This window comes from Lichenostomus cassidix, chromosome 1Aa, assembly GCF_008360975.1.
Source record: "Lichenostomus cassidix isolate B80296 chromosome 1Aa, HeHo_3.0, whole genome shotgun sequence".
NCBI classification, from domain to species: Eukaryota; Metazoa; Chordata; class Aves; order Passeriformes; family Meliphagidae; genus Lichenostomus; species Lichenostomus cassidix.
Genome location: NC_139480.1, coordinates 29323599 through 29350382, shown reverse-complemented (window position 1 = coordinate 29350382; position 26784 = coordinate 29323599). Strand labels below are relative to the sequence as shown.

The 26784-nt window shown below is 40.6% G+C and overlaps 1 protein-coding gene and 1 long non-coding RNA gene across 4 annotated transcripts in view; one reads left to right on the top strand and one right to left on the bottom strand.

Moving 5' to 3' along the window:
- ARID2 (AT-rich interaction domain 2) overlaps window positions 1–8911 on the bottom strand; it is a 99933-nt gene extending 91022 nt beyond the window's left edge. Inside the window, exons 1-3 of one of the 2 annotated variants that reach the window (XM_085043766.1) lie at window positions 7913–8911; window positions 7659–7752; window positions 6444–6541 (exon numbers count right to left, since the gene is read on the bottom strand). In XM_085043766.1, coding sequence (XP_084899892.1) covers window positions 6444–6541; window positions 7659–7752; window positions 7913–8004 — 284 coding nt within the window. In that variant the 5' untranslated portion in view covers window positions 8005–8911. The other variant, XM_085043756.1, reaches the window with a different exon arrangement.
- Window positions 8912–10495: 1584 nt separating this feature from the next.
- On the top strand, window positions 10496–26202 carry LOC146443386 (uncharacterized). Of its 2 annotated transcripts, none has more exons than XR_014847116.1 (3): window positions 10496–11411; window positions 17177–21740; window positions 21856–26202. It is a non-coding gene; the product is annotated as an uncharacterized LOC146443386 (long non-coding RNA). The 2 variants fall into 2 exon arrangements; XR_014847117.1 differs by lacking the exon at window positions 21856–26202 and adding an exon at window positions 13534–13586 and having other exon boundaries at window positions 17177–20610.
- The last annotated feature ends 582 nt before the right edge of the window (window positions 26203–26784 follow it).

Here is a 26784-nt window from a genome sequence, read left to right as displayed (position 1 = left end):
TAGGTTATTAGTTCTGACATCTGCCCAGATAAACTTTCAAGTTAAACAATCAGAATTCTGTATTAAAAATGAAAAACAACATTCATCCCTCCCCAAATAAACCAATATATTTCAACATAACAGCAGCAACTTGGGTAATTTCCACCAAAAGACTGCAGAAAATAATCAGGAAAATATGTTAATGTTCATCGCACTAATTTTTCACTACATTTTCCAACAATAAAGAGGCGTTTACCATCAGAAGGAAAAGCTGAGAAACTTTGATAGAGGCCAAACTCATCTGCACAGTAAACTGGTATCACAACATAACTCCAGCAAAGAGCAATTTTAAGGTAGCTATGTCCCCTTTCACCGGCTGCTTGCTCCCCTCAGATGAGTCCTAATGTAAATGTTGTATTATAAAACTTCTGTTTTCCTTTGAGAAGATTCCCAGCAACCCTGACAAGACAACATCCATCTAGATAAATAACTTCTATTGAAAAACATTTTAAGATTTTAACAATCAACGTATTTCATTTCCCTAAATAAAGCTTTATTACACTAACAGTAACTAGTCTTGATTGTATGTTGGCTGTATAATTCAGTACAACTAAAACAAAATTCCCCCTTCAACTATGTGAAGTATTCACTTCAGACTTTAAAAGAAAGGCCTTAGACATCTGACTGAAACACTCATTACAATTTTTGTCTTGAAGGGGGGAAAAGGAAATTTTAAGAAGAAATCATAAAAATGTCATCCATGTATTTGTTTCCTGTCTTGCCAGTGACTGCAGGATTTGGGACAAAATTAAGTGCAAAAGATTCCACAAAGTCAGGTCTGTAGCTATGCAAGATGAAAGCCTTCATTATGGCATTATTCAAGGATGGACAAAACCTGTAAGGTCAGCTGGTCTGTTTCTCTTCCATTCCTAGCTCATTACCTGTTGCACATGTATTGGTGTCCTGGCCAGGTTAGTGCCAAATGACCCATGGTGTGGGGGGTCCCTGGCATACTGTTCATACCAGAAGGTATTCAGATGTATCTTGGGGGTTTTGTGCTGCTATCTCCTCTGAATTTTCTCCTTCAGTTTCATCTCAACTTACACATTAACACAGCCTCTTATTTAAAATTATCTCTCTTTTAACTATTTAGATCCTTGAAAATGCTTGGAAGATGTCATCTCCCCTTTTCACACAAAATGTTAACTGAGCCAAGCAAAATATATTTATCTACCATTTTTTTTTTTTAAATCAATTAGTCCTTTCAGCCTTACTAACATTTTGTTGCTCTTCTCTAAGTTTCTGTTAAGTTGCCCCACCTGTTGCAACGGCTCTGAAGCAAAACAGTACTCCAAACAGTCCCATAATCTGGTACAAAAATCCATCTCCCACTTGTCCAATGTTTGCTTAATGCCTCTGTGGATGCAACTTAAACTTGTTCTGAATTTTACAAAGTATGTATACTATCTTACAAATTGAGGCCTGTCCTTTCTGTCAGAAGCATGCACAAATCCCTTTCATATGAAAGGGAGTTGGGTGCACACAACTAACAGGATTATCAGGCCCATGGTATCACTCCTATCCCTTTTTCAGCAATACCGCTTTCCAGGTTATTCCCTCACAATGAATACCTGTTTTGGATTACAGGGCCTCAACTGTTTTAGCTTGCATTTTTCAAACTAAATCTCATTTGTACTTTCTAACAATGCTCCTAATTTCTTTAGATAACCTTTTCTTTCCTGCCCTAACTTGTGTTTAACTCTTCTCACTATCATTGCCTACTAATACTGCAAGTGTACTATTCAACCTCTCATAAAGTTAAGAATTGCAGGCATTAAATATACCTAAAATGGCTAAACTTGTATTACTACGTGCATATGTAAGCACTGATGATACTCTTTTAGCACCTAAAGCTGCTGTGACTCACCAAATCTATTCTTCATACTTTGTTCTATTTTTGTTTATGGTCCTTCATCCAATTTTTCATTCAGATGACTATCCGTATCATACATAATTTCTTAACAAGAGATTTTGAGATGCATTTGAATTTTAGAAAATATGTAAAGTTTTACTATAGCTACAACTTTCTATTCATTTACTGGGGCCTTGAATCTGCAATCAGATCTGGAAAACAAGCCAATCCTGTACTTCTCCATACTCACTGATCTGTGTGCAGATGCTGTTGCAGTATCAGATCCTAATTTTAAACACTAAGCAAGAATAACAAAAAATACTCCCTTAAAGTAATTTTTGCTTAGAAAATTCCAGCTTATTATTATTGTTTCCCTGATATTTCTGCCATTATATTAATAAGAACAGAATCCCCTTTATCTAGCTCTTCAGTCCATGGTTTTTTTTTTCTTTCCCCTTTTATTATATTTTTTTAAGAAAACAGTACTATTGTTTAATTTCTTAGAGGCATCTTGAAGATCAAATGACTTATAAATATCTTCAGATCTTTCAAGAACCCCCTCTATTTGTCATCAATAACTACTTCATATGGTTCTGATTTTTAACTGCTCACTGTTTTTCATCCTACTATATATGGAATTTCAGGAAATTCAGCATAATGGCTCGTCTTAATAATAACTTTATGCAACTTCTCATTTATGAACTGACCTCTTTCCTCTCTACTTGACTTCCCCTTACCTCCCCAATATTTACAACAGCAATTTCTTATTCAGCTAAACTATTATTAACTAATTACTACTGTCTTTGCCAAAAGCTCACAATATGCATGTACTACCCACCTTTCAGGAATTCTCCACAGAACTAAGACAAACTTCTTTTACCTTACAGCTAGTTCTGTTGTGCCATTTATCTTAATACAGATAAATTCAAAAAGTAAACCAATTTTCAGTTCAGTTAGGCATACTTCATTTACACATTTTAGTTTACAAGGTCTTTCACTCCCCCAAAATAGATGAAGATCCACAACAGAAATAAATATATCGCTTACACTCATATGAAAACCAACACAACCTTATACCAACACATGAGGTCACATCAGCCCAATTCTTTGTCAGACTGTAACCTAACCAACCAGTAAGATAAAAAACAGGCTGTATTTCATAATAGCTTTCTTTTTGCCTACTGTATGTTTACCAACAAAAATAGAAAAGTATGTCGACATTACTAATGTTTACATATACTATCCCATACTAAAATATTTTCATTAACATTATAAAACAGTTTTTCAAGAAGCTTTTACAAAATGCCTTAGTAATTCACCTCAATTGAGATGAAACATCCAATTTGCACTACATCCAAGGGAATTATACTCTCTCTTGCTGTAAAGTCTTACAGAACCATATTAACAAGTACAGTCTATCAATGGTTATCGGCACTGTGGCTTTTGACTGCTTACTAAGAACCACAGTGCATAAATTACTTCACCTGTCAGACAGCTCAAAGCAACACAGGCACTAAGTTTGAATGGTTCAGACTTTCCCTATTATAAATTACTTTTTCCAATGAGAGAAAAGAGAGGGCAGGGCAAGGGAGAAGGGGCTGATAGGATAGGCTATCATGTATTCAACTATCACCTATCATAAAACCTATCAGAATTGTATCCCAAGTTTAAACAATCCACTTCTTTAATGAAGCCTAACGTACATTCCCAAAGACATACAGCAAAATTCCAGAACAGTCAAATAAAAAAGTTATTTAACCAAAAATACACACCTCAAGAACTAACTAGAAAAACTACAACCCAATGACTGTTTTGCAAAATATTCAGTTTGATCAAACCAGCAGGACAACTGACCTCACACAAATAAATCAACTTTCTAAATTGGTTACATAGTAATTTTAAGTAAAAGTAACAGCATTATTAGTGGCAACACAGCAAAATGAGCACGTGGTCCCTGTAGCTTGATACCTTATCTCAGTCAACACTCCATGCTAGATGTTTCATAGAAAGAAGCAACTTTCATCACAAACCGTCCCAAAACCAAATCTGCAAACGTCTTCATGTAGGCACACCCCACTGAATCCCTCTAAATTCAACAGGGTCTCCATTTGCCATGCAGATCCCTCACTTCACAGTACACGTGACATAGGATTGGATAAAAATTGAAATAAAAGTTGATGGGCCTCAATTTGTTTGGCTTTGTTTGGAAAGGCATTACAGTAGTGAGGCCAAAATCATAGTCAGACTTGAGGTTCACAAGACACACTTTTTTCTTTCCAAGGGTAATTGCTCAGCAGTTCATGAAAATTTAGCCTTGTAAGAAACCTTAAATTATGTTCTTCAACACAGACAAACTAGACCCCTTTAACAAATTTATCCTGAGAGCATTTCTGCTTTCCCTAGAACCAAATACCGTCCCGCTTGTACCTTCTAGTTTAAAGCTAAACAGATATCAACCTAGCAGAGAGACATGTACATACAGTCTTATTACTGCACATGACAGGAGGGGAACTCAGCCGGGAAACAGTTCACATCCAACTTAGATTACATGAGAAGCAACAGTGAGTAAAGCAGCAACTCAGAAGAAACAAAACTAAACAAAAACCAAAATGACCACTAAAAACCAATCTACCCCAAAAACAACCTTGATAGTTTCAGAATGACCTAAGTCAATCACAGAGATTATGATGAGACATTTTTAAAGATTCTTCATCTTAACAGTTTATCAACTTTTTTCCTAATTCCAAACAAACAAAACCCTTTTAAATTATTTGTATGTAATCAGTTATATATATTCCAGTCATATGTATTCAACACCTTTATTTTAAATAATGTCAATACCAGTATGCCAATAACAAAAATAACATTTTTGTATGTCTGATTCTAATTTAAAAAGTAGTACCTTATTAAAAATTAATAGCCATTAGAAAGCTAAATTAAGATTATTGTGTTAACTGTCACAGCATATAATGGCTTTCAAAATACAGATGAAAACAGAAATGACATACGATCTTCTACTGCAAAAAGTTAGGCCATTCAAACATCTACAAAATATGGAAATAGAAACAGACGTGTAAAAACCAAAACAATATCATTTTGCAAATTATATGTAAAATCTAGTCAACTAACAAATTACATGGTCCAACAGAAAAACTGAGGAAGCAAAAAACTGCTTTCCATGATGTGTCAAATCTTCAGCAACACTATCTCAATACTGTGTAGGAGAGGAGAGGAGAGGGTAGGAAAAAAAAAACCAGGGAAGGATATCCTAAAGCAAGCTTCCACTTAATTTCTAGGCCTGCCACCAATCATAAACTTTGCTAAAGCTATTAACAATGAAAGATTCTTTTCTTAATCTGGATCTTAAAGCAATCATATGTCACCACAAAAAAAAACCCCAAAAATTCAGGAACTACAAATATCTGACTAAGGTTTTCCAGACATCATTGTAACTCAATAACTGCTCCACTGTGCTATGAACTCTACAGCTTCAAGCTGGAAGTCAATCTAGGACAACCAATAGAAAGTGCACCTGTACAATTACTGCATTTCCTAATTCAGAAGGCCAAACTAGAGACAGATAAAGCTTGTGTGTACTCAGCTCACCAAAACAGAAATCCAAAAGCCTATACTTATTTTGTACATATTGCATATCTATATTATCATTAACTGCAATGAAAAATATTATATAATTCAGAAAAAGAAAGTTACATTCCTTAAGCAACACACATATAACTTCATTCTAAATTAAATATAAGTACCCACATACATGTAGGATCTAAAACAACTATATACAATCACTTAAAAATCCTTCCTACAAAGAATAAACACCCAAACTTAATAAAAAATTATTTTTTAAAAAGTAATGTAGTAACTGAATAGTCCAACACACAGTAATTTAAAATATTCAATATGAACTCCATGCTACAATGAAAAATAACCTGTATCACAAAAAATAATCTCTATTATTTCCAATAAATGCAATCTTATTTTTAAAACCTGCATAAATTTACTATTTTACAAGTTATAAAAATACTATTTAACTCTTTGTACTCAAAAATAGAAGAGAGTAATATATGCTGCTAGTAATTGAAAACAAAATAATTTGTGCAAAGCAGTCTACCTTCCTGCAGATGCATTTTCATTCAGCGTCTGACCCCACTAAGCAACAAACAAATTTACATATATCAACACATTTCAGTGCTCCAAATATTAACCTAAGTTTCTATAACTACATTAAAATGATCTCTTAGTAACAATCCTTTAGTACCGTCATTCTAAAACAATCAAAAAAAATGGCCTCTGACATATATTGTTTGTGTACTTGGGATCCCTTCAAAGTTTAAGGCTTGCAGATGTAAAATAAAAATAACTACAAAACCGAATCATCTTTAACTGATCACTGCACCAGACGAGAAAAGAATTACAAGTTTTTTCTGTTTTATTTTACAGCATTTTAAAAGAGTAGGGATATTTTTATTACTGTACACATTGAAAACCAAATATAATCCCGCACTCAAAAATACTACTGCAACAGCTTGATAGCACTCACCGCAAGTAATACTGTTTTAAAGCGAAGGCAGCGTTAGAACAACTTCTGGGAAAGTTAAACTCCTCTACAATTTCTCCCCACTGATTCTTCTCTGATACCTGTCAAAAACAACACACAGGCCGAGATACACAACGTACACGTAAACATGTTGCTGACAGCGAACATCACAAAAAAAACACAGGCTGCCATGAAGCCAATAGATAAATATATAAAAAGAAATAAACATGAACGTATATGGGATTTAGGACTATGTATTTTACTGACAGTCGGTAGTATTCCCCCTTCGGGAATAATCCCGCTTCTCAGGGGTCTTTTACTGTATTTATTTTTTAACATACACATTATTTTTTTCGGGGAGAACGGCCGGGAGTGCTGGTATTGTTTTGGGGTTTGTTTGTTTTTGTTTTTACTGCCTGGACAATAACCAATCGGGAGTCCCTCTGTCGCCCCCTTTTAAATCCTAACGCGGTCCGTTAAAAACCCAAAGAAGTTTAAAATAATGCAGGGAAGTGCTGGCGGGGGCGCCCCCTGGGCTGCGGGGCGCGGGGGCGCCGGCCCGGGGGGTCCCCCCAACACAGATCCACAGACACAGAGAGGCCTTTCTTTTGAGGCCTACATTTCTGTCCCCAGCCTTGAAGCCTAAAGATGGCTATTTGATTACACACCGTCTTGGGTGCCCCTTTTGTTATTTTTCCCCGGGAAGGGCTCGGAGGGCAGCGCCCGGCCCCCCCCGGCTGCGAGGATCGTTCCCTAGCCCATGCTCCGTGCCGATTATCGATGTTAAACATGCCCGCTAATTTTGAGTTGCACTAAAACTGCACTCAGACTCTCCTCTGTCTCTCCCTCTGCAAGAGAGACACGCACAGAGCTGCCACCACAGCCGAAAGAAGCCTCCTCTCGCCGCCCGCAGCTCCCTGCTCCCCCCTCGCCTTCCCGCGGGAGGGGGGCATGGCTGAGGGGGTCCGGCGGAGGCGGGGGAGGCAGGAGCGGGGTGCGCACCGTACCCCCGGGTCCCCCTCCATCGCTCCGCCGACAAGGCCGAGCCACCAACCTGCCTGTCTACTCGCTTCCTCCTTCCACCCCCCACCTTCTCTAACCGGCTTTAAATAGGACGGTTCCCGGCCACCCCGGCTCCCCCCGCCACCCCCGGGGGTCAGAGGAGACTTTTGGGAAGAGGTTAGTGGGAGGGAAACCCAAATTAAAACTTCCACTCACCTTCCCAAATCCGCCTAAAGTGGTGACTCTGGTATAGAGAGCGTGAAGATCCAGCTCCTTCCCACCCACCACGGGGATCTTCTTAAAAGGAGACCTGCCAAAGGAGATACACACAAAACACCACAACTTGTCAGCTCTGCCCCCTTTTCTCCCCTCGCTGGGGCTGCCGTGTCCTTCAGGGAAGGGGCTGGAAGTTGGATCTGGTCGGTTTAAAAGCCTCCCCCCCTCCCGTTCCATCTCCCCATTTTCCTCACCCTCTGCTGTGGTGAAACTGCCGCAGCTCGTCCAGGAAAGCGAGTCCCTTTCTCCGCTGGTCTGCGTGGTTTTTACCCGTCGAATTTGCCATTTTTGTAATAAAAAAGGTTCTCGTAAAAAAAAATCCAATTAAAAAAAAAAAAAAACGGCCGACAACAACAACAACAATCCCCGGCTCCTCCTTGTCTTTAAGAGACCCAGGTGCCCGTGCTCGGCCGGGGATCAGCCATGGAGAGGGGCTTGTTTAAAAAAAAGTTTAAAAGGAATAAGGGAGCCCCGCGAGTGTGGTAATTGCGAGTCCTGTCTCCACACAACACACGGGCGAAGAGGCAGGGAGGGAGAGGGGCACCTCTCAGTAATTCCTCCTCCCGCGGCTGCTGCCTCTCTCAGCACCACAAACCCAGCCGATCCAGCCTGCACATGAGACTCAACATGGTGCTGCTGGATCACACAATGAATTGGGTTACTGTTGTGGTGGGGCGGGGGGGGAGCCGGAGTGAGGTATTGACAGTGTGTGTTACAGCCGCGGCTCCATGCGATCTCCCTCCCTCGCTCGCTCGCTCCCTCGCTCGCTCCCTTACACACACACACTGTACAGCTACGGCGGCGGCGGCGGTGGCGGCGGCAGCGGGATTCACTTCTCTTCTCGCTCAGACAAAAAGATCTGAGGCCGCCGTGCTTCTGCCTGGACGAGAGCGCGACACAGCGGGCCCCGGAGGCCGGTCCTGGTATTGCAGGAGGCAGCTCCAAAGGCAAAAGCCAGCACAGCCCCAGCAAGCAGTTCCTGGCGGGGAACAATAGGCTCCTCTCGCCGCTAAGGGCTCATCTGCAATGTGCCGCAAACTTCACACAAAGCCGGGCGGAAAGAGGCGAGGGAGAGGGAGAAGAGGGAGGAAAAAAACGGCTACTACCGGCTGTTCCGGGGCGCGGGGCCGGTGCGGGGCCCTCCCGTGCCAGGCTCGCGCCGACCGGCCTCTCTCCGCTGGCTGCCGGCGGGGGGGGATGGGGGGGGCGGGGGGGCGGGAAAGGTGGATTTGGAAAGCGGGGACGAATTTTTTAATTGGACTAAACCCAACGCCCTGAGTTCAAGGGGAGAGAAAACAACAACCGAAGGGGGCACTGGTGGGATGTGGACTTTCAGAAAACTTTCCGAGTCCCCCGGGCCGAGGTGTTTCCAAGGGCAGGAAGTCGCCCCGGATGGCACGGTGGGGGCGGGGGCGGGGGGGGGCCAGCAGGAATCCCTCATTTCGAGGCGTGAGGGGTTTAAAACTCCCCAAAGGAGAATGCCGAGCGCTCCCCCGAGCAGGAGGTGCCCTGGAAAGGTTTGTCTGCAGGAGCCTGAGCTCAGGGTCACTCCATGAATATTTTTTTTCCCTTTTTTCTCTTGGAGATACTACGGCCTGTAATCCAAGTGCCTCAACACTCCTGTGAGCAATCTAAGCCGCCCATATATTTCTGTACATTGAGGAAGGGAGCACGCAGCACAAAATTAATGGAGGGGGAAGATCTTGGCCCTCACCCTGGATGGGCAGCAGCCCCCGGTGGCACTGCAGGCCGCGTCCCCTCTGTCTGTGGTGTGCTCAGTGTCTGCAAACACTCACCTCCTGACGTGTTTTCCACACGAGAACGCAGGAAAAGACCTGCATGCCGAGCACGGTGGAGCTTGGTCCCACTTGGTGTAAACAGGAGCAAGAAAAGGCTCATGAGGCAAAGGGTGCCTTCCATCAAACGTTTGCTCCTCAGGTTAAGTAAGCAGTGCCCAGGTGGGCATTTGTCCTTCCCTGGCATGCTAACAGCCACAGGTGAGTGCCTGCTCCAGTTTGAGACTCTGAAAGAACATTTGCCCCTCACAACCAGGACATTGAAATCCAAAGCTAGATCGGGCCTAGGTGTTTTTTAAGCAGAACTCACTAAAGTCAGTAAGGAGCTGTGTTTTAAAATCGATGGCACATTATGGCCCCCAGCGAGCACTTAAAGAAGAAAAACTGCAATTCGTTTCTACTCCATGTATTAACTTCAGAAAACAAAATCTTGTTTTTTCAATGAATATTCTTTTCCTTTTGACTTGGGTGCTGTTTCAGCTTGAATATAGAGACAGTAATTCTTGGTAAGATTTGCCCTGGGTTCATGTCTGGGGGAGTGGGGGGAGAGAGAAAGGACAGAGAAATACCTCAGTTTCAAATTAATACTTTTTACTGAAAGTTACCCTATCTGTACGGATAGGGTGGTGGTGTATGGATTTCAGAGTATGAAATGCATAGTGTCTTATTCACTGTAGCATTAAGAACCTTCCCCCCCACCACCCATCCCCTAAAATTAGACCTCCAGATCTTGGTCTACAGCTCTTGTCTCTGATACTCTCAGCTTCTGCTATTTCAGCTACAGTATGCATAAGACAGCCAAAGCCAGGGTAATACAAATGAGAGAGGTTTAAAACAAGGGACTGGGGGGCTAAATCGCTCTTCTAGACATGCAGCCAAACCCCCCTTCACGGGAGGGCGGTGGTTTTTAATCATGCCTTTAAAATTCCTTAAAAGCAGGGGGTCTCCCCTGTGCGAGGGGCGGTCGGCAGAGGTGAGTCACCGCTCGCCCGGGCGCTCTGTGAGGGGAGCGGGAGGCAGATGGGAGGACAGGCAAGCTGCGTAGCAGGGCTAGGTGGGTTTCCATGCTAAGCACAGCAATTGCGCACGGTCCCTTACGTAACTGTCAGCCGGGGATTCCCTAGATGGGGTCACTTTATTCAACCATTACACAGACCCCGGCCACCGCTCCGGCGCGCCTGGGCTGCCGCGGCCGCCGTGACTGAGCCTGCGGCTGCTGCAGGGAGCACGGCGGCTCCTCACAAAATGGCGGCGCCCATGGAAGCGGCAGCCCCATTTTGTGCCCGGCAGAGCCTGTCAACAAAACGCCGACTTGGCCGAGGCTGAGGAACAGAAGGCGGCGGCTCGTTCGCGTTACGGAGCGCGGAGGGAGGAGAGCGGAGGATTTCACCGCCCTCCCGCCGCCGCCGAGAGGAGACTCTCGAGCGCGCGCGTTGGGGGAGGGAGGAGAGGGAGGTGAAGGGGGACGCGAGCAGTGAGAGAGTCAGAGGCTGCGTTATCCCAGCGCGGAGCTGCCGGAGCTGCGGCGCGGGGGAGGGGAAGGCGAAGGCCAAGGCAGGCGGCCTTGGCGCTGCCTTCGCCGGGGCGCAGCACCCGGACACCCGGGGGTTGCGGCGACCCGGGGACTGCGGGAGCGGCCGGCGGCACCGGGCGAGAGCCCGGGGCTGCCTGCGCGGGGGGCACTGCGCCCCGGTTTGCTCCCGCGCCGCCCGGGCGGACGGGACCGTTCCTGTCGGATTCCGGCGAACCTGTCGTGAATGACAGGACGATCGAGCTCCTTGTGTAGCTAACTAGGTCACTGTCAGCACTTAATTACTGTTTGTTTCATTTTAGTGCGTGCCTTATGAATAAACCGGCTATTAGGCTGATGCTTCAAGTAACACTATCCAGCACCAAGGTACAAAATGTCTGTATTGGACTCTGATCTTGTGATGCCAGCTTGGTAATAATTACTGTTTTACATTAACGATGTCTTGGTTCTTATAGCTTAGTTATTCGGCTTATAGCTGAAACAGGTGGAGATCCTTTATGATAAGGTTGAGAAGCTGATTCTAGTATGACACCACCGGTTTTGTTTGTGTTATGTTGATCAGGGCTCCTCCGATTTTGGAGGTAGAAAAGGGGCTTGTGCGTTAAGACTTTTTTTTTCTGATCTCTTTGTCTTAATATGCATGCTTTTTAATGGTATTAAATAAAGGAAATTACCTGTTTCTGGTGGAAATTATAATTTTTAACTGTACCAAAATTATCTTGATACTAAGGAATTGTGAAATACCTTGTTGCATACTGAAGAGTCAAAGATGAGAAGCAGGGAAAAGGAAAAAATCTTGCTATTTAGAAAAAAATTCTTTTATTGATCTCTGTATAGCATTTATCAGTGCAGTTTGAGTTTATTTGTAAAATAAAACCTGTGCTGTTTATAAGTATTACCATATACAATGAATTTTGCTGTATAAATGTGTTGTGGATTTCTTGCAGACTGACAGGACAGGTTCAGTAACTGAATTATCACTATTTACTGCTGGTGGCGTGGGTTTTTTGCCTCTCTGTTGGTTGGGGGTTTTTAAGTATAACTATGTTAAGTGAATGTTCTGTTCTAGTAGCTGTATCATCTGTTGCAGTTTCAAATTTTTTTCTTGAATCTCTAATACTAAATTGTGCGCTTATTACCTATCTGCAGTATTGCTGCTTTACAGAGAGCAGGCCACAATTGCTCTTGTCGGTGTGCCACTAACTCTGCATTTGCTTTCTGGTGGGTGAAATATTCTCACTCATTTCCATTTTCATTTCTGCTTGTGCTGCTCTTGAATTGTGGCAACATTACATTCTGATTAGTGTAACTAGTATCACTAGCTGTATGCTACTTGTATTAAACAGTGAACTGTAAATACTTAGAAACAGAAGTTAATTTTATTTGTGTGTATGTGCATGTGCTATATACATGGTTTTTGAAAATGCAGCCTATTAGATGGAGTAGAGAATGCAGTAAATTCCCTGTTAAGACTGCAGACAGCACATAATAGAGATGCAGTGTAAAAATAAACGCAGGAATTACAGGATTCACTTCTGGTAGAGGAGAGGGTCAGAAAGGGAAACTGGGCAGATTTCAGTAACATGCAGCTCAACCATATTTAATAAAAAATGTTAAAGTGTTGGAGTAGCTGCATATGCTGGCTTGAAGACTTCACTGTTTGCTTTACTTGCTGTGGCAAATGTACACTTCAGCAAGGGGCGTTTACTCAGCAAGCCCTGCCTCTTCTTACTGAATAATATTTTAAAATTCTTTGTTACATTTTAGTGTGCTAGTTTCTCTTAAAGCTTCTGCTAGTTAGCATAGGCCATAAGTGACTAGTCTTCAATGGTATGCTGTTAAATCATAAGTGAAAGGTGTTATGCCTGAAATTAAACGGTAAACAGCATAGCAAAGGTGGGAAAGAGGAGGTACGTCATTACAAGCTACTTCAGCACACTTGTACACAATTTTGAATACAGTTACTGGCACTTAACTACCCCAGGAGACTTGGGCTAGATAATCTTTAACAAAAAATTAAAAATGCTTTTACATTTCAAAGACCCACCTTCTTAAGTTGTTCATTTAAATAATTTATGACACTCACCCTCCTAAATCTTCCAACATGTTTGCACCTTCCTCATTTCAACTTTATGGTATTACTACTCAGGAAATAAAACAGAAGGAAAATTTGGCTGCATAAACACTATTGAAAATACCCAGGTAAATTGATTAAACACTTTAGAAAATATTATCTGTAATTACTATAATTTTTTAATACTTGCTGTTCTTCACAAAGATCCACCTATTGGAATCAGTGAATTTTATGGTCATCTAAACTCTTTAAGTTACAAGCATTTCAAAGTTGATAGTTTTTCAGTTGTGCAAGGAAGTGTGAAACAAAGCAGGAAAAGCCTAAATGCAACTGAAGAAGTAAAAATAAATATGTAAATGCATTTCCACTTGATTTTAAAATTGCTGTACTTTTGAAATCCTAATTATTTTGTAGGTCCTGACTTAGGTGTTGTCCTAAGTCCACTCTGGGCTGGCAATACTGCAGCAGTAAGTTTAGAAAGATTATCAAATTAGTATCATTTTCTTGCACACAAAAAAAATTGCTGCTTTAAGTTATTGTAAAGGTAATGCAGATTAGGGCCTCAATGACAAAATGTTTGATGTTCTAGCAAGCATTGGTCTGTAGTACAGAAGCCATGAATGTCCTGACAGCAAATGGGTACAATTTTTTTCTTAAAAAAAAAAAAAAGTATTTGGTTTTATTAAATTACCTTTACCTTTAATCTCACACATTACTTTATGATGACCTCTGTGTCAGTGTGATCTGGTGGATGGCACATTTCCCCCTGCCACTATAGCTGTACACTGTTCCCTGAAATAGCACTAGTGTGATTCATGTTTCTGGTTGAATGTGTGAAAGTTTGATTGAGATGCAAAACTGATAGAGTTCTTCTGAATGTTAAAAAGGAACCGTGCTCAGAAATACAGAAATGATCAGATTGAATTTGGCTCCAAATTAAAGGGGTTTTGTAGATTAAGAATTATGATGTCGTACTTGGATGGGGAAGGTCCAGTTAACTTAAAGCAAAACCAAACCTAGTAACTTCATGATGTTAGAAGTCAGTGGTGAAATCCTACTAGTAGGAGAGTGTTGCAGATTTGCCAGCAATGTTTCCTTGTCACGTAGCACAGTCACATCTTTATATTTTTACCAATTCAAATGATAGTCAACAGTAGCTAAAATTATGTTGAAATTTCTCTGAGTAAGCCGTTGCCTTACCTAACTTTTATATAGGCATAAATGAAAAGGGAAGTAGTTTGTGCAACTGTGAATGTGTGGACAGATAATACACATGACAATTTATGCATTTCAATATAATATGTGCTGGAAAAACACTTCTGAAAACTTTAGTAAATAACATACAAAGTAAGTAATCTATTAAAATTGCACAAGCAAATCAAGAACTTAAAGCAGTGAAAACACATGAATACCCACAGATGTACTCTGAAAGGAAGAAAATGGTTGTTGTTTAATTATGGTTCTCAGTGTATCTGTTGGTGATATGCTTAATCTGGGTTTGGCCTTACAGACCACTGATAGATGGGTGCATTACATTGAATGCTGTTGTTTTGCCCAGATAAAAGGAAGTATTTTTATTTTCAGAGTAAGTGGAAAACAAATCCCCTCAAATTTAGTGTGTTGGTAAAACACTGATGGGATACCAGATTTGAAAATCACACTTAAAACATAGGATTTAAACTTTTAACTACAGTTGTGTCTAATATAACTGGGGGGGAAAAAAGCTAATAAGGAACAGTTTTTGAAGTTGTTTACTACAAAGGGCTATCGAATGTAGTCGAGTATCAGTTCCTGTTGCTTGCAGAAACCTGATAGCATTTGAAGCTCTTAGGGGAATCTGTGACTGTTAATCTCCAGATATTATAAAAATGTTTATTAGGCTGAGCTGTTCTGAGTTTTGAACCTTAATGTAACCCAGAATCTTGCTGCAAACTCTCTTTATAAGAAATGAAAATTGCTTAGGAAAGAGCAGATACAGAGTGCATATATGCTCCTCTATCATCCGTCAGTTGATTTTGGGGCTTCTGAGGTTCTCAGGGTCACTATGTTTAAGAGCAGTTGATGCACAGAGCAGGTTCTGATGTCTGGTTCTGAGCCGAGATGCACTTCATGGTGTTCAGAGAAAAGTGAGCATAGTCCCCTAACCCTTTACCAAGAGGCAAAAGTGCAGTCTGTGGGTATTCGGAGTAGCCATGTTCAAAAGTGTTACGCAAGCCAGTCTGTTTAGCCTTGTCCTTATCTAGCTTGTGTGCAGAGTGGGGAAATGGCATACTGGGGAAAGGTCTCTTCCCTCCATGAGACTCCCTCACATGTAATGGAAAATAGTCAAGAAGCTGGAAGAATTCTCGCAATCCTGCTGAAGAACAAGAAAGGGAGATGAGAGCAAGGGAGTGAGGAAAACACAATCTCTATGTGCTGTCAGGAGTGTCACAGGTGATTTTTAGATACAGGTCTCCTTAGATGCATTTACCATAAAGTTTGTTTCCAGCATTTGCTGATACAGGAATGTTTAGTACTATTCACACTTGATTACAAATCAAGAAATTTGGCTTGCTTTGTTGTTCTAAGTATTTTATTCCGGCTTGTTGAACACGAACTTCCTAGTGGCTCGAGTCATGTGCTGCACCGCAAACTGCATGTAGTAAGTTCCCCAGCATAAATAGGAGTGGCCTGAACTTACAGAATGGTCTCTCAGAATGAAACTGCTTCCTGTCTCATTTCATCCTTCAAGTTATTCAGGTGATACTTTACAAAGTCAAAGCAGATTATTTTTTTCTTTAATGCTACAAGTTTGGCTAGATTTATAAGACAATAAAAGTAAAGTAAGCCTATCTGTGAATGAAACCCTTAGAATATTGTGTTTCATCTGTTACCTCTATTTTAATAAGTCCGGGCTCATTCTTCACTTTGCTTGAAGAAAATTAAATAATGTCACAGCTTTTCCTTTGAGAGGTTGCCAAGCTATTACAGAGCCTCCATGGTGTTCCATTGGAATTAATTGTGCTTAGAAGTTATGAAAACGGAGTTGTGTATCCTTAATCCAGGTGTTTGTGTCATGTTTGCCAATATACAGAAATTATAGTATGTATTTGATAGTGCAAATTTCCCCGTGTCATTTAATTTTTGTTCTAAGGAATCATCTACTTTTGCCAGAATATGCTTATTAAGCTTTCAAATATATGGGGTTTTATTGCTTTTTTAAAAAATATTTGGGTAGCTAGAGGCAGCCAAGTTCCTATCAGGACCAATTTACTTATTTGTAGAAGAAAATACATAGACATTCAATCTATTAATTTTTTTATCTGCCAAAGAGTTCTTGACTTTAAATAAAAGTCTAATAGTTTCTGTCTGCATCTGAATATAAAATTATGTATAATTACATGCAAACCTTAACATAAATAAAAAATTAAGGTTGAAGAATTCAGTACTTATTGCTTAATTTTCCATCTGACATCATGCATGTGTATTATGATAATCCCTAATTAAATGATCACTTTTTTTAATGCATGATCGTTCAGTTTGAGATGGAAACTGCTCACTGAATTAAAAAAATAGAAAAGTTATTTCTCTGTATCTGCATGATGTTAAGTGTTTATCTGAATAGGCTTTTTTTTTTCTTTTCCTGCAGGCTTTTCTAGTGTAATCATTAGGAGAGTATCTGAATGCTCATACTAATGATTTCCCAAAATTCTGAACTAGGAGCATTATCATCACTATAATGCTGAGAAAGCTAAGGCATAGAGGGATTCAATAAAAGAATGGCTTCTAAATTGGGTTGGTTTTCATTTAATCAAAGCACAGTTTCAGTGAATATAATGTACAGGTTATTTGAGGGTAGAGGTTGTTCAGCAGTGGGAGTGCTAGCCATAATTTTAGAGCTGTGTTAAATTCAGCGATAGGCTTTTTCTTGAACTTGTGGGTACATGCTGTGGTCCTGTCTGCATCATTAGGGCTTTAGTAGAGCAGGGTTATCGGGATGCTCTGTTCCTCTGAACGTTTGCAGTGCTGAGAAGGCTGTATGCATATGATAGATTCTCCTTGATATTTCTGCATTTAGTTTCTAGAGGCTCGAATTTGGAACTCAGAAAATGAGAAGCACTTCGTTGGAGGCCGCCAGTTCGATACAAGAAACTCGGTACTCTGTAAATCCCTGATAAAGACAGAAATAGAAGTGGTATGTACCCAACAGGATGCATTTGCGGTGGCCTCCCAACACCCCCCCCCCCGCTCCCTCCCCCCGAGGCTGCTGCTGGCTCTTGGCGCGGGTCTGGGTGCCAGAAGAGGGAGCACGGAGCACAGCAGAGCCCCAGCGTGAGTGTCCCTGCTGCTGCCTCAGGAAGGAGGAGCTCTGCAAGGACCAACCTGCAGCGTTGCTGATGTCACAGGTTTTTCAGAAAACTCAACTTCTAGCTCATAATGTATTTTTCATTGTTATTATTTTTTGCTGTGCATGTGCAGCTTGAGATTTAAAAGCTTATAGCTTTATCACAGTGTTCAGTAGGAGAACTGCCCAAAAGGCATATCCCTGATTCAAAGGCTACTCTCTGACTAAATTTCAAATTCTCTCTTCAAAGTAAAGGCCTTTTCAACTACATTAAGAGGGGCTTTTTTGCACTTGAGTAAAAATTGGAGGTTCTTTCCTTCCTTAGTTTCACACTCGCATTTTTGTTAAAAAATTCTTTTGAAAACATCAGCTTGAGGCAGACACATGGCCTGGAAAACTTAAACTCAGGTAGTTTCGAGGTCAGAAAAAAGTGTATCTTCAATTTTTTCTTCTTATAAGGTGTCTTGGAACCTGAAGCTCTATTGAATTTCAGCCCTGAAAACATATCCTACTAGCTGTTTGGCTGTATTTGCTTCTATAGTCATTATATGCAATGTGATTGCAAAATACCTGTGCACCTGGGCTCAAATACAGAAAGTCAGCTATCCTTTAATATGCTTAGCTCATTCCAATGTAATGCTTACTACTCAGAATAACGCTGTCCAGTACAGAGAGGAAGGTAGCAAGTCCTGTACTTGTAATCTAAGTAGTAAAAAATGTTCCTTATAGTGGTGATTCTTGGTTCTGGCTTCCTCAGATGGTTTAGGGTTCTGGATAGCTGAAGCACTTATGTTAGGCACACAGACTGAGTCTTCAGCAGCATCCAGACTGTATCCTTGCTGTGTGGACCTGTGATCACCACATCCAGTCCTAACTTGTTACAGGATCGCAGTGAAAGAGTGGAACAGTTTTGTTAACTAGCTGAATGGCCAGGGAGAATTCCCAAGAGATTACTGATTACAGTTAGCTGATCTCTGCTCAAGAGGTTCTGGTGCCTTCATTGCAAACAAAGGCTTAGCCTAGTAAGTACTGTCTGCTTTTTTTATTTGTTTTAAGTTTTAAGAAAGGACTGACTGATTAATGGCTAGTGTTTATATTGTTAAGGGTTTTTTTGTTCCCACTTTGGTACTACTGTCTTCAGTTAGGTCTGAGAATGATAGAAGAGTTTTACACAGCTGTTTGCTTTATTTCTGTTTAACCACTCCCCATCACATTTTCACAAAACGTTTGGAACATGTCTTGTGATTAGAACACCAAGGGCTACTCCATGGTAACATGCCTCTTTCTTGAGGAGAGCAGAAAACACAAAAAAAAAACCTCAAAAAAAAAAAAGTCAAAAAAGAACCCTATAGTTCGGGAGAGAGAACAGTTTCCAATTCCAGTATATGATCTTCATAAGCACAATTACAGTAGAATATAGAGGTTCATGGCTTGAATTCAGTAATACTGTTCTATAAAAAATTTCTTCATTAAAAACTCCACTAGGTATTTGGATGATATGTTGAATGTCTGTTGTAATGAAGAGTCACCAAAGGTCTGCTTTTTGGGGCTCTTCTGGTTCCAGGGAAAATGCAAAAAGACAGACTTGCTTTTTGTCTGTTCTTGCTTGTTTCTATGACTAGTTGTGGCTCTGAAGTATAGAGATTAGTGTATCTGACTTGTATGCCTGCAACTGGTTCAGTGCTAGCTGGAGAGAAACAGGCACTTCTCTAAAAAATCATTGAAGTAGCTTCAATATTCTTCAACATCTTTTCATGGAAAGTGAGTGGATGTGATGTTTGTAAATTTTGAAGGAAAAAATTGGCCGGCAGGATTTTATATGGCCTTTTAGGTAGCTCAACGCATCTCCCCCTGCCTTAGTAGATGACAAAACACCACAAAACATACGTTGTCACCAGCCTTTTAAAAAGCTGTCATGCACATTGAAATACTGCAGCTCTCTCGGGTGTTTTGAAACTGGGTGTCCTGTCTGCTGGAGTTTTGTCTGTTGCCACACCAGAGTACTGCACACTGGATGCTAGGAACAAACTTTAAAATCAGCTAAAGCAAAGCCACTGATCACCAAATTTACTTGTTGTTGCCTTAGTAATGCGTTCTGATCTTAAATATGGAGTAGGTGTAAATATTAAAGCCCACAGCTTCGTAAATGCAAATAAAGTTATGGGAAGTTTAACGTTTGGAAAGGAAGTAGTGAATAGGCATATGCAGGAGCCTGGGTGTGGCAGGAGGAGAGGCCACTGCACGCCAGCTATCTCGGGTGGCACCTTTGGAGCACAAACTATCAAATGCAGCACCGTACCAGTCTCGCTTGTGTGCTGTTCTTTGTGCTGGTGCCCCCACCTATCAGCCAGAGAACAGGAGCTCTTCAAGTCTCAACTCCCAGCATTTCTTCCAGGACCTGAACTCAACTACCTAAAAGGGCTTTGTATATACATGCATGTCTGTTGGAACTGCAGTCCAGGAGTTACACATCTTTTTCCAGAAAATGTTGGATCATCTCTTAAAACTGAAGTACTAGTATTCTGTGTAATGTCTCATGGATCTTTAAGAGTAGTCCTGATTTAAGTACTGATAAGCAGTTCACTTTATCATCCTTCACTCATGTCAAAATTAATTGGACAAAACTGCTGCCAATTCACTACTCAAAGATGGTAAGTAAAGATACTTGCAAAGAAACTCACCAGTTGAGTTAATATTCTGCAGCAGTGTTGCCAATTAACTTTTAGTAAGGCTTTACAACTTTGAAGTACTTTATATATATATCTTGATCTCTAAAAAAGGAGTTTTCAGCATTTTTGTAAATGTGAAGAAATAGATTGTTAACATGAAAATACAATTTTTTTGTCTAAGATACAAGGCACAGTTTGAAAGTTTATACATTTGTAATGTTTGATCCCAGAGTTTAGCCATACTACTACTCTTGCTTATATACTCAATGAAGAACCACTTATTCAGACAAGAAATAAGGGTGTATGGAGTGATGGGAGAATTGCAAGCAGAACAGTACTTGTGTTACTCTTTGCATATCAGTCACTTCTTAAAGTACACTGTAATTTCAGTAGAACTTAGCAGTGTTTTGCACGTTGTTATTTTGGTTTAAAAACATTTTATATTTTGCAGTTGTTATTTAACTTACAGACATGAACAATAAAGTTTTGTTGTTTGAACTTCTGCGTAATTGTAATTAAAGAAGTACAAGCTCAGCAAACAGATTTTATTGAAGTATGAAAACAGAGCCAGCAGTTTACACAATCTACAGAAATGACATGTCATTACCACAAACTAGCTACTACAGGAAGTAGCTCTTGAATTGTGTGCCAGATTATGTATTAACTTAAGACTGCATACATAAAATAATTTGGGGACAAATATTGCATGTTCTTTAAGAGCCCCTTATGCCTCTGGGGAAGAGAAATCTTAACAGACAATTCCTAGCTCTTTTATTGGATAAGTTTTGATTTAAAAAGCTCACATCATCAAAATATGGAATGTAATGTATCTAAGGAGGCAGTTGTTTCATGGGATCACCTCTGAGATGTGAAAATGTGTGTACATCATATCTCCTCTCGACTGACACGGGTCTCTTAGCGTGCTGTTTACTTATAGGCACAACTGAGATTTTGGGTAAATCCCTGATGGTGAAAACCTGCAGGTAAATAATTTGCATAATGATATCACTAACTTAGTGCAGTAGTTGACTTGCCAAGCTAGTAGCTTATGAATCTGTAGCATTTGTAGTCTGACTAGCTGGCTTATGAAGGTGATCACTTTGCCCTCCAGCAGAGTGGCTTTTTACAGTTATGCACTAAATACTCAAAACTGGTGGCAAGTTCTGGAGCCACTCTTACTAGTTAGGTAACAGCAAGTTGTTCCACAATTTAAGACAGCTTAAACTGGTGCTGCTTCCAAAAGGAAGCATATCGTTCATCTTCGTCCTCTTCTTCCTTCCTTCCTCTTGACGTTAGCGTTTCACACACCTGTATTGCAACATAGATAAAGATTAATTCATCTGAAAATGTACAGGACAAAAAAATTGCCTTTTAAAGGAACTTGCTACCACTGTGTGAAGGGCAGCATCAGTACAAAAAAATGTAGAAATAAGAATCAGAGAAAGGCAGGATTCCTTCTTCCTGTATTCTACCTTCAAAGGCTCCAGCATCTACACTATTCAGATACCAACAGCAGGACAGAACATTGTCCCCCTTGCTATCACTGATGTGGGAGTGGACGAAACCTGAAGTCAAGGCAATATAGGTGCTGGCAACACTTCCTTGTTGTTCTTTAAAAGGATGATAAAGTGGTGGCTCTTTTGATAAATATTTCCTCTAGTTTCTGTAGCCCTGTTGCCACAAGCATTTTGAAGGGAGTACACCTGGCTGAATAGTTAACTGTGCTCTTCGTTTCTTTTTCAGGGCAAGTGGGGTACAACTGTCATCTTGTGGTGTCTTTAAGAAAACAGAAATAGAAAACTAACTTTCATTTTACATGCAGCAAGTCCATGTGGGATGGACACAGATGATACAAAAATGAGTTAGAAAAGGCTTTTTGGCTGATAACAACCATACTATATTTTCTTTCTGTTGCCAGCTTTCAGTCTGTATACCCCAAAACTTTGCACTGTATCCAAAGACCTAAAATTTGGAGTCTGCAGGCATTGGAGATGGAGGGAAGTTGAGCTTGGATATCCATAAAGAGAGCCTGTTGGATATTTTCAAGATTGAGATTTGGAAATAAGTTTATCTCCTCCACTTGTGAAGAATCTAATAAAACATTAAATAAGCAGGAGCTGTGAACAGACAAAACTCTTCATTACTGAATCACTATGGGGCCATTCTCCTAATAAGTCTTCCCTCAAGGAAGCAGCTCTAATCCTCACTGTATCAAAACTTCTTGGGCACATGACATTATAAAGGAAGCTTATGAGCAAGTGACATACGACAACATGGAGTCATCTCCAGCACTGTTACACCTGGTAAAAGCCTACATGGAGTGTGTGCAAACATGCCAGCCGTGGCACTGATGAGTCTTGGTGTGCTGTGTGTTCCGTGGACACTGGTGAGTGGATAGGACTCAACATGGATAGGGCTGCTCTGCTTATCTCCATAGCTAGCACCAACAACCTGAGAATGTCCTCTTCATCTCCTTGTCGCTCCTAGCCTCGGTAGAGGTGATGAAGGTAGCACTTGTCACAAGAGGCCTTGGCACCACGTTTCTAACCAGCTTATCACATATACCCTTGGGATATGTTACTAGCCCTTTGCATCAGAGCCACAGTATTCCTCAGCACTACAGGTGTGCTACAGGAGCCTTTCTCCCAAGATTCCCTGTGGCAGGTGATAAGGATATTCAGATTCTGAAGGCAAAGTGAGGTTTCTGCTGTCAAAACAGTGGAAGTGCAACTCCTTGTTCTATGGAACACCAGGTTCCAAACATGTCAGCACTTGAAGCATGGATTAAGTGCAGAAAATCCAATGACAATTTCTTGACACGGGTGATTGGTGAGGCAACTAGAGGGGATGCTCTGGCTGGACTTACTACTTGTGAACAATCTGTCTGGGGGTGTAGAGGTTGAAGGCAGCTTTGGCTGCAGCTCAGAGTTTGTATAGTTTAAAATCCTGAGACAAACAAGAAAAACAAATAATAAAATTGCCAGTTTTGACTTCCAGAGGGCAAATATCAACTTGTTCAGGAATCTGCCGGGCGAGGTCACATGAGAGAGAGACAGTTTCCCTGGCACAGGGAAAGCTAGCTGACCTTCAAGAACAACCTCAAAACACAGAATTGGTCCTTTCCAAGTCAAGAAACTTAAGCAAATGTGGTGCAAGGCCAGTATAGATGAATAGGACACTCTAGACTGACTGCAAATACAAAATCTAGCCAATGGCACTGTGAGTCTGCTGCCCATCAACTTCTCTGATGACTGGGGAGGTCCGTGATGGACAGAAGAAAGAGGCAAATGTCATACCTATCTTCAAGAAGGCTGAAAATGTGGACCGAGGGAACTACAAGCTAAGCAGCCTAACCTCAGTCTTCTGGAAGATTTTTCCTCCTGGAAACCATTTCTAAGCTCATGAACTGCAAGAAGGTGATTAGAAATAGGCAGCATGAATTTACATTGGGCAAATTGCTCCTGATCAACCTCATTGGTTGATCATTGTAAGGTGAACTGGTTCTGTGGACAAGGGAAGAGTAGTGAGTATTGTTTGCCTTGATTTTAGTGGAGCTTTTCCCAAGGTCTTTGATAATATCCTACGAGTCAAAATAGTGAGATATGGAACGGATAAGCAGATGATAAAGGTGGATGGAAAACTGGTTGAAATACCAGGCCAAACAGGTTGTGATTGGCAGTAAAAAGTCCATCCCACAGCTGGTTGCTAGTGGCAGTCCTCCTCTCAGGAACAGATTCTGGGTCAAATGCGGTTTGATGTCTTCACTGCTAATGATCTGATCTAATGGGAGAGCTTGCACTATCAGCAGATTCGTGGGTGACACCAGGCTGCAGGGAAGGAGTTGATATGCCAGAGGGCATGGCTGTTACTCAGAGGGACCAAGAGAGGCTGGAGGAATGCATTGCCAGGAGTCTCACCAAGCTCAGCAAAAACAAGTATTGCACATGCTGGAGGTGAACTGACAGAAAAGCAGCTTTGTAGAAAGGGAGCTGTGATACTGGTGGACGCAATGAGCACAAGTTGGCAGTTGGGCCAAACAAGGTCAACCTCATCCCAGATTATATTAGCAAACTGTAACCAGCAGGTCTAGGGAAGTAATTGTTCCCTTGCTGTGGCACTTGTGAGACTGCTTCTGGAGTACTGTTTTTGCTGCCTAGCACAGGAAACTGACACATGGTTTTTAATGCAGCAGTGTTACTAAGATTGCTCAGGTTGGAGTACGTGTGTATAAGCAGAGCGTGATAGTAAATAGAGGAAAGAGATCCAGACTCTTCTTGAAGTTGTATGGTGACAGGGGAAGAGCTAATTGACACAAGTTGCAATACAGGAAATTCTGCCTCTAAGGAAAAGCATGTTCACTCTTAGGATAATCAAATGCTGGAACAGGCTTTCAGTAAGTATTGTGGAATCTCAGTCCTTAAAGATATTCAAAACCTGACTGAGCAACATGCTTTAGCTGGAGATGCTTTGAATGAGAAGTTGAACTAGCAGACCTCCAGGGATCACTTTCAACCTGTCCGTCAGAGAAGAGAAGCAAAGACCAGCAAATGGCTACACATTAGAGCACCGAAAAATGGCAGCTGAGTTTTCATTTGGGGAGTGCAAGTTTCAGTGAAGAACCCTAAGGACTGAACATCTTTTTGAATCTGGCTCTTAATAGTCAAGTTAAAAAAGCATGGATCTGTTTTCAGAGTGTAGGCTTCCATTCTGAAGTCAGGAAAGACCTCAGAGGATGATTGAACAGGATTACTTTGAGGAACGTTCTCCTTCCTGTTGTCCTAAAATGAGATTGGAGGTTGTAGGAAGTGGCAGATATTTTGGAGTGATGCTGTTGTTTTCAGGACTGTTAATTGTTGTTTTCCTTTGTGAGTTTCCTATCTGCTAATGGTTAATGTATACTTGTCTGTAGGTAGCTGGTGTACCTGATTGCACTTGGCACCTTTTTAGAGTTAGATGTACTAATTTCCATTTCCAAACACTCTGCTTAACTTCAGCATTTGCAAAACTATATGAAAAGGTGATGTTGCTGTACTCTGTGTTGTGCAGGGCTGGAAGTGGAGCTGTGCATTACAAGAATAATAGTATAAAATGAAAAGCTAATATACGTTGTTATTTTGTTAAAAAGTATGCACATTCTAAATGTAGTCCTTGGGAAAAAAGTCATCTGTCTCTTCATGACCAATCAAATTCTATACATTTTATAAGAAACAGTATGAACTTTATGTGTCACTAAAATTAATCAACATGATACATATTTTAATGGAATATATGATTTTTCCTTCTAGTGTAATCATTCACAGTTTTGTAGCAACTTCCACAGGTATAGGTAACAGTACAAATACAAGGGAATGGATAATCACAATCCTTAAGAAAAATATCCAGCTTATTTTTAACTTTTGATAACTTTTTACATTTAGTCTTAAATACAGCATTTTATCATTAGTTTGATAATGCCTCTCTCTCTATGATAAAACAGACCTCCTTCCTTTCCCCAGTGGTATGTTAACAAATCCACATGCTGTCTTCTATTTTATTAGAATTATGTGGAAGAGGAAATAAGATTTGCTAAATGGGGAAGGAAAAAATATTTATCAGCTTTCAAGCCTTGGATTAAATTATATCATGGTCTGTAGAAAACAACTATGTTGCTCTTCAGTTTTATTTTAGAAGAGGTTCTATGATCCAAAACCCATGCCATATTCAGTGCATATAATAAAAGCATCACTCACATGCTGGTCACAAGGATATAAAAAAAAGTTGTAACTTATAAGTCTCTTTCCCCATAGTCAAGAAAATAATTTCTATTTGAATAGCTTTGAAATTTCAAGATTGGAATCTTTTTAGAAGCAATAATTTAAAGCCTGTGATATAATCTGAAAACTATCAAGCATACGATCTTCCTAATGTGCCAGGACTTTGATACATAAAAATACTTTGTTGGTTCTCAGTGAATATTCATGAATGGTGTATATATGGTTGGTATGTATATGCACAGTATAAAACAACATTGTAAAAAATACAGCTTAATACTTATGGAAGATTTTAAAAATAAATCATTAATTTCTACATTTCCCCCCTAATTTTTAATTAATGCCTATGTAATGACTATCTATATTATCTTGGTATATTTTCTGCTGTGGTGGTGTCTCTGTAGAATCATCAATATTTCCTCTAAAATGAGAACTGGAAGACAGCCTATATTAGCTACTAGTTTACTTGATCATGTCCTGGAATATCCCTAGCCTTCAGTCAAACTCGTTGAATTTCTTTCCTGTTTTAGAGTGGGCAGAGGCGTCTGATAGGCCTGGAGTCATGGTCAATGGTTATCTAGTCAAAACAGTCAATATTATCCATAAAGTGAGTAAACTAATTTTAAAGCAGGCATCTACTTTTAGTCAGATGAATCACTCTCTAAACTTCATTGATGTAGGTATGTCAAGGTGGATGAGATAGATCCCACCCTCACATTCCCTTGATAAGTCTCCTCACTTGTTTGAGAGTGAATTGAAGCACTTAAAAAAAAAGTTTGCAGTGTAGTTTGCATTGCATTTGGAATTGGGACAACAACCCTCAACCTTACTTAGTTAGCTGTAAATTACCAGCTTGGCACTGCCAGCTGCATATGGGGACTCTACTATACGTGAACTGGTCATGGTCGAAACGTGAGTCAGT